At 48.1% G+C, this 8,877-nt stretch overlaps 1 protein-coding gene across 1 annotated transcript; it reads left to right on the forward strand.

The window, feature by feature from the left end:
- The first annotated feature begins 7,002 nt into the window (after positions 1-7,002).
- On the forward strand, positions 7,003-7,677 carry LOC119305245. Its single transcript, XM_037581819.1, has one exon. The coding sequence runs from the start codon at positions 7,003-7,005 to the stop codon at positions 7,675-7,677; it is 675 nt and encodes a 224-aa protein (XP_037437716.1).
- The last annotated feature ends 1,200 nt before the right edge of the window (positions 7,678-8,877 follow it).

An 8,877-nucleotide genomic window follows, 5' to 3' on the forward strand; every position in this document is an offset into this window, starting at 1 on the left:
CTTGATTCAATCCGTTCGGAAGCTAATTCAGACCTTACTACGCATGCCGAATTCTTCATCAACAACCTCAAAGAGACATGGAACCATCACTACGAACATTCAAAGGTCCAGATCAGACATTTCCCGATTGAGTATGTGGCGACTGTGAAGCAAGGGAACACGTAATTTCTTAACCCCCTCCTTCATGTGTCGTTTACATCAATGCAACCCCCTCTTTTTGTTGTCACATCTGAATTGAAGTCTATCTTTGCTACGCCTATCCTGTTTGCGTGTTCATCTGAATATTTTTCTCGTGCAGGACGGACTGTGGCTTTCACGCGCTGGAATACTTTGCAAAGTGGGAAGGCAGAGTTGTCCCCGCTATCACAGCTGCAACTGTAGTTGAGCTCCAAAAAATCCACACATGGAACTGGTTGACGAATGAAGATTTCAACAAGCAGTCCGGAGCACGCGAGTTCATGGAGGAAGCTGCCAAGAAAATCAACAAGAAGTACAAGTGATCACGTGGTGTTACACACTGAACGCATACCTTACATTCTGTTGCTGAGGAATGTAAGGTACTATCTCTTTGTTATCGTGGAAAACTATGTTTGTGTGCTATGTTACGACTGCAACCCCGCGTAGCCTACTATGTAGTGGTGGTGTGTGAGCGACATCTGTAACATATGTGTGGATGTGAACCTATTTTAGGCGTTAATGCACATATGTTTTTATGTTTTATCATTATTACAATGGTTTCATCGTTTATAACACCGGTTTGCTATTTCGAATGCGTCTATGATGTTTTAAAACAGATAGCAAATGTAGTTCAACATACATGGGTAGTGAAAGTCATCGTCGTTTTTCATTTTGTCTGTTTTGCTTCTTCTTTTTCATCGCTAAGTGCACCGGCTAGCATGGGGTAGGTTGATCATGTAGCCACAACCTTGACTGCTGTTTATGCACGTTACGCCTTTTCCAACTTGTTTCCCATACATTGCCCACAACACACTATGTTTCTCTAAACCGCGTCGTATTTGTTATGGAAATATATGTCATGCAGAGTCATTTCAAATACCATGGCACATTTTCAGTACAGCTAACATGGCAGATACAGTACAAACAACATGTCAGATCCATCATAATTAACATGGCAGATACGGTACAACTAACATGGCAGATCCAGTACAACTAAAATGGCAGATCCAGTCCAACTAGCATGGCATATTTAGTACAAAATAGCATGGCATATATTTAGTATAAAATAGCATGGCAGACTAACTACACATAACATGGCAGATTAGCTACACATAACATGGCAGATTAAGTACCCATAACATGGCAACTGCATTCATCCACTCAATGAATTTTCCTTCTACTTCTGATGCCCCTTAAGAGTCATTCTCCCAATTATAAAAAAATTCTCATCGTATAGGGTACAAAACAAAATGTCCATAGGGACCATGTCACATCGCCCCAATTTCTGCTAATGGATTGCCCGCCCCTTTCTTCGTTTTCTTGTGTTTTGCTTGAATCTCCAATCCTGATTTGTACCTTATCTCTCTTGGACGACCCTTTGTGATGGAACGGGGTGGGTTCCTGACCTGGGTTTGTGTGCTTGCTATTCCAGATCCTATCTCCGAGTTTTCAGATGATGGCCCCGTCGATGAACGCACACTTGATGTGCGGGGGAACCGGTGTAAGGCTTCCTCAGCTTTCCTCTTCTTTATCTCATCAAGCTCTCTTTTCAGTGCCTTCCTGTGTTTTTCTGCGACTCTCGCTGTCTCATCACTCTTGCACGCTTCATCAATTAGCTCAGCATAGTTCTTTATCAGCACAACGTGCCTCACGGCTTCCATGGTTGACTCAGTCTCTCGTCATGCACAGCCAGAACAGCGTGTGTTGTCTGCGGTGCCAACGCGTCGTCAGCGTCCCAAGTCCATCGCCGCCTTATGAAATGGCGGGGCATCCGTGTCACAGCGTTCAGGTCCATTACTTTTAGTATGTGACAACACACAATGCCGTACCATTCGAACTTGCAGCATTGGCAGTAGTATTCGCCTTGCTCGATCGAGGCTTTCACGAAGTAGTTCCTTCCTTTGTCCGGGTCTTCAGGTTCTGAATCCGACATGCCCAAAATAGAACACACCTTGAACGTATGTTCGTCCACCTGGAAAGCCGTGAACATGCTGGCACGCTTTATTTCTTTCTGGAATCTGCAAAGTTTTGTGTGTTTTATGTTAATCTATCGTGCGATCTTTTTTTGTAGCACGTTACGTTGTCATGGAAATAGAAATAGATTCATGTTTGAATATGGCAAACATAGTATACTGAACATGGCAAACATAGTACACTGAACATGGCAACTGTAGCACACTAGACATTGCAATTGTAGTACACTAGACATGGCAACTGCAGTACACCAGACATGGCAACTGCAGTACACTAGACATGGCAACTGCAGTACACTAGACATGGCAACTATATTGCATTTTCAACTGGCCATCGTCATTTCCACACCAATATTTCCCCAATGGAAGCACACTGCATAAAACATGGCAACGACATTTTTTCTATACATGGCATCTACAGTTGAGTAAACATGGCAATTGCATTTTCAACAAACATGGCAGTTGCATTTTAGTAAACATGGCAATTGCATTTCAGCATATGTGTTGACAATATAGCATTTTTCAGTTGACATTGGCATTTGCATACCAACATGCCCCAATGGAAGTACAGTGCATTAAACATGGCAACTGCACTTCATTGAACATGGAAAATGCATCCGAGTATGCATGGTAAACAGAATTTTCATTGAACATGGCAACTGCAGCTGAGCAAGCATGGCAAACAGTATTTCATTAAACATGGCAACTGCATATCATGGCAACTGCATTGCACTTTATATGGCACCTACTGCCTTATTGCTTTTGCGCAAATAAAACAGTAACGCAACTGACTGACTTGTTAAAGACCTTGTTTGTGTATATCTTGCTCATTTGCCTCTCCATTGGTAAATACATTAGCAATTTCGGCTGCTTTAGCGCGGTGGTAGCTTCTTGCTGTAGCTCAGATCCCAGAATTTTTTGTTGCAAAGCTGTGTACTGCTTGGCAAACTGTAGCAATGAGTTGCCAGGGCTCACGTATCGCTTCAAAACAGCATTGAACCCCTCGCTGCGCTGCGTAGTCTGCAGAAAGGGGAAGAATCGCTGCATGAAGTAGGCGGGCACCCAGTACATTCGCTTCTCCCACAGGCTAGCAAGCGTCTTCTTGTCTTGTACTTGATGTGTTTCAACCATGGCCATCCAGCTCCTTTCAAACTCCTCGACCGTCAAACTCTGGTCCACGCACAGCTCGAATGCCTTGTGCAGCTCTGGACGGTCAGCAAAGAACGGTCCTAGCGTCTTCTCAGCCTTCTTTATAATGTGCCACCTGCAGTGCCTGTGCACTGCCAACGGAAAGACCTCCTCTATGCATGAATGCATGCTGAAATCCTGGTCTGTTATTATGTTCATCGGAGCAAGTCCATCCATGCACTCCAAGAAGGTCTTGAACAGCCAGACGTACCCATCCGTGTCTTTGTTCCGAACGAGCCCGCAGCCGAACTGCAACGACTGATTGTGGTTATTTATTCCTATGAATGGAGCGCATGGCATCTTGTATATATTGGTGAGGTACGTCATATCGAATGAAATGCAATCTCGGAAAAGTTTGTAGGCTCTCCTTGCAGCACCATCCACCCAATACATGTTCCTGACACGGTCCTCATCGTCCAACCTTATCCTGTAGAAAAAAATCTGGATCTTCCTTCGCTTTCTCATCGAAGTAGGCCATTGTAGCCTCTATGTCAGCCAGCCTGCTCTCTCTATGGTACTTGGCCTGCAGATTTGTGATGTCAGCTGGTATGTAGGGCATGCTACTCAGTTTCCCCTTTTTGTTGTGGATGAGTGATAGTATCTGGACCATTCTTGATGGACCGACGTTACAATCATGTAGTAGCTTTACGAATTGCCTTTCGACTGGGGTGAATCCTCTGTGGGCGGTCAGAAATTTGACCAGGTCGAACTTCTTTATGAGTTTGTGGTTGTGCTCGTCAAAATATTCAGTGACCACATACTGTGTTCCATCTATGTTTAGCTTACACCGGACAGGGCATCCCGTCTTGATAATGATCCCTCTTTTTCGTTCCGGAACGACAGGCGCAACACCTTTCCCCTTCTTGTTCCTCCATGCCTTGTGGAACCTCATATCACCTCTGCTGTACTCGTTAGTTTTCTTAATTTTCCTATGGTACTCGGTGTTGACCGCAAATCCATGGAACTTTGCATATGTCTAGTAGTATTCCTTTGCTTCTTCGAACGATTCAAATCTCTGCCCAATGTACGGTGGCTGAGGTACCACGATATCTGATTGCCCACCATCTTCATCCCCTTGTGCCTCGTCGTCAGTTTCATCATTCACTTCAGTATCGGCGGCAGTTCCATCCACCTGAGTGTTGGCAGTGATCGTGTTCAAAGGGGTGCTTGTCGGTATTGCTGGAATGATTGCCATTTCGACTCTGACTCGAAATTGTCTGCGGCATGATTGTCTGCTGGCTGGTGGAACGCGTCTTCCGTGCGCTCAGAGCTCCCCGCAGTAGATGTCCCCGCGTCGTTGTTCACTGTAGTTGTAGGCCATGTAATAGAAAAAACAGGTACGAGAGTAATTTTTTTGTTTGAATAACATGTGTATCGCAACGGATCACACCATCTACGAGTGATTTGGCACGACATCATTTCAAACAGCAAGCCGTGAGTCTGCGCGTGGACATGTATGGCAGCTGTAGCTGTCCAGTCATGGCAGCTACTGTTCAACAAACATGGCAACTATTGTTTTGCCTACAAATATCTACAAATAACAAATGTAGTGCTATTTTTGTGGTTCAGTTTTTTTTCCTTACCTTGTTGTGCTGCATTTGACCTTCTTGTGTGGTCTATGACACCAAAATGACGTGCTCCACCTGCAACTTGTGAAGCTTGCCACGAGACGTTTGCCGGGTTACCACCAGCGTAATAACCTGTACGCATACTAGTGGTTGGTCAATTCATGGCAAATGCATTTTGTGCTAGCACGACAACTGCAGTTGCCCCTGATGTGGCAACTGCAGTTTTACTGGCATGGCAACTGTATTTGCATCGGCATGGCAACCGCAGTTGTTCCTTCATGGCAACTTCCGTTGCCATGGCATGGCAAATGTAGTTGCACTGGCATGGCAACTGCAGTTGTTCCCCCCTGGCAACTGCAGGTGTCCAGGATGGCAACCACAGTTGTCCAGGGATGTCAAGTGTAGTTTCTAATACATGGCAACTGTAGATGTCCAGTCATGGCAATTGTAGTTGTCAACTATGCTCCTTCTGCTAATTGATCATCCGCAACTTCACTTATTTTATGGACTCACCTGTGTATGACGTTGATGGCAGGTACATTGGTACTGCCTGATGCCACGCGCTGCATGAAGGCTCTGCATTTTCACCCGTGATAACTCGTGAGTCCTTTTGCCAGTTTTTTTGCATGTTCATTTTTCATGTCCACAGCAGTACGTGCTCTTTTCTCGTTTTGCATTACCTTGATTAGCCATACAAGCTAGTTGAAGTTGGCTGCCCGTACATTTGTCAGTGTTAGCGCCTTGTGACTGAACTTGCCACGGGGGCCCCCTAAGAGTGTTTTGGTCATAAGAACCTGCGAAAAAATGACAGTGTATGACATAAGTAGAATGTCATCTTCATCGTTGCGAAGATGGCAACTATTCTCTTCTTTTGTTATCACGCCTCATACCTACGCCTGCATACTGTTCTAGTAGTGGTAGCAACGGCCCTGCAGAGATGAGCTGACTCTACTCTGTTGCATCCCAAGGGGGCGTATCTGGCCTTTGAGAACCCCAAGCATCAGCGCCATCTTCGTGATTCATTCTTTCCGTGTCTCGCTTATTTCCAATGTGTTCTCAATCACTGCATGAACAAGTAGGCATCAACAATCCACAAGAATTTGTATTCTTCTGCTGCTTGCACATAGAAGATATGGATGGCAAGCGACGGGTCAAAATAGGGCAGCTACTGACAACGAAAGGTGGCAACTGTCGTTATACACAAGTGGCAATTAATTTTTTCCAGCCCCCTTCACTCCAAAATTTGTCCCTCCTGTCCTTCTTTAGTGATTCCTACTCATCCATTTTTCATACCCAACTACTTGCGTCAATTAAACTAGGAACTTAAGTCAATTTCAAACGTAGTACATGGCAGATCTGGTGTACTCTGCTTGGCAATTGCGATTATACACTGAACCATGCAGTGTTCTACTCCTATAGCATGGATCCAGCACAAGATCGGGAGATTTTCAACCTTAAGGATGAGAAGGATGAGATCGGGAGATTTTTCACCTGGTTTTAGATGATCGTCTCTGGAGGGCTGGGTTGGAGTGTGGGGCTGGTGTTGGGGAGGGTTGGGTTGTGGTTTTGCGGTGGGAGTGCCCTACGGATCTGCTCTGGTTGCCATGGCAACCAGAGAAGGCCGGCGACGGAGGTCGGGGTTCGAGAGGTGGGGGACGATGGCGGCAGACGAGAGAGGGGATGAATCGGTGGCCGGGAGCTGCTGGGTCGTGCGGGCAGCGGGTCGGCTGGCCCGGACAGGGCAGTGCGGGCGGGGTTGGCACACAACGGACGTGCGGGCCGTGCTTTTGTGCGCGCGGACATGGTCGTGCGGGCCGGTTCCCGTCCATGCCACACGAGGCGTGCGGGCGGGTTTCCGTCGACGCCACACGTGTGGCAGTTATTCAGACCCAATAATTAAGGCACATCATATGTGTCCTAGTTAGACCCAAACATTAGTCCGTGAAAGTCTGCTCAAAAGCACTCTGAGTGGATTCTTAATCGAGTTCATATCCGACGCACCACCTTTTGCCCAGTTAGAAGCCGAATCAAACTATTACTGTGCCACCATAAAACAGCTGGAAACCCGGAGAAGCAGAGAGGAAAGAGGCTTTGCGATGGCCGCCGGCTGGTCCTCCCTCCCCGCCGATCTTCTCAATGAGATCTCGGGTCGCCTGATCGCCGACGCCGACCAGCTCCACGCCCACCAGGTATGCGCCCACTGGCGAGCCTCGATTTCTCCTCCGTCCGCCTACCGCCCGTGGGTCGTCGCCGCCCGACATGGCCCCGACGGACGGGGCCCAGTCGGCGAGTACTCCCTCCTGCTCCCTCGCGGCGTCCATGGCGTTGACTTCAAGGCGGCCCCACCCGGCCTCCCGTACTGCTGCGGCACGCCCCGCGGCTGGCTCGCCCTCGCGGACGATGTCCGGTCCCCCACGCGGCTCGTGCTGTGGGAGCCCCACTCCGGCACCGAGGTCCCGCTTCCATGCCTGGGTCCAGTCGTCCAGGTCTTCCTCTCCGGCGACCCGCTCGAGTCGACGCACTGGGTGGCCGTCGCGACCCAGCACAGATGGCCCACGGCGCACATCCTCTTCTTCTGGCGGCCCGGGGACGCCGCCTGGAGCGGCCCGGCCAAGGTTCCTTGCGCGGAACTCCACAGCGTCGAATTCCATGCGGGGAACATATACTGCATAGACGGCATGTTTAACCTGTCCATCTACGATCTCAAGCTCGGCACGGCGTCCCCTCCCGTGCTCCTCCGGTGCTTTGGCATGTGCCCTAACCAGGCGTGAGAGTCGTGGCCGACCCGCAAGTATTGGAAGGACAGCGTGCGTGCGGTGCACGTCGTGGCCTGCCGCGGCGAGCTCCTGCTCGTGCTGCTGTTCCACGGCCGCCGCCCGTCGCTCATGGAAGTCTACAGGCCGGCTTGGACGCCCGCTGAATGGCCCTTCCGGGTCGGTGAGAGGGTGACTGACCTCGGGGGCTACGCGCTCTTCCTCGGCCGTGGCGACGCCGTTGCGCTGTCTGCCAAGGAGTACCCTGCGATCAGGGGGAACTGCGTTTACTACCTGGTGCACAACCTCCTCAACTACAGGAAGCATTGGGCAATCGTGTTTGATCTGGGGACGGGTGATGTGGACGATATACCTTACCCTGAGGTGCACAAGCAGGAGAATGGCTGCTGGCCATACTCTTGGTTTTGCCCTCGAAGGCCTTTCCTCAAGAAGCAGTTAGCTTAAGCAATAACCACGGACTTCAAAATTAATCTTTTCCTTTTTTAGAAAACTTTTAATCTATTCATCGAGTGTCAAGATAGTACAAAGAACACCAGAAATAAAAAATTACATCCAGGTCCATAGATCACCTAGCGACGACTACAATCACTAGTGCGAGCCGAAGGCGCGCCGCCGTCATCACCTCTCCCTCATCGGAGCAGGGCAAGCCTTGTTGTAAACTTGTAGTAAACAGTCGGGAAGTCGTCGTGCTAATTCCTGTTGTAACTGTTTTAACCACAAAATTTCGTTATCAAATTCCTATTGTACAATTGTTAAGACTGCAGGAGTTTTCCTCCGTTCAAATTTAAGCTAAAATCACGACACTTATTTTGAACGGGAAGTAAAAAGTACGAAATTATATCAAAACTGTTAGAACCCAACCTTCAGTGGATTTTTGACCATTGGATCAACATCGTCTCAGATTTGTGCCCTTTGACTATTTGTCTCCAAATAATAGGCTCGCCGAAAGCTGATTTGTTGATGGAAAGTGTTACTCTAACCCCGAGCACAGATGGACCTTATGAACAGTAAATTTCAGGAAAAAAAAATACCCTGGAATGTCGATTATCTGTTACGTGCAGACCATCTTGTCTCAGAAAGGAAGACAATGTGAAGAATGCTGATGTGATTAATGGTGAATGAACCACAACCGTTGTATTGATTGTGTGTTATGGTAAAATGTGTTCCGCAACTCCACGGGCGAGTCCGGTCCGAGGT

Source organism: Triticum dicoccoides, chromosome 1B (assembly GCF_002162155.2).
Source record: "Triticum dicoccoides isolate Atlit2015 ecotype Zavitan chromosome 1B, WEW_v2.0, whole genome shotgun sequence".
NCBI lineage: Eukaryota > Viridiplantae > Streptophyta > Magnoliopsida > Poales > Poaceae > Triticum > Triticum dicoccoides.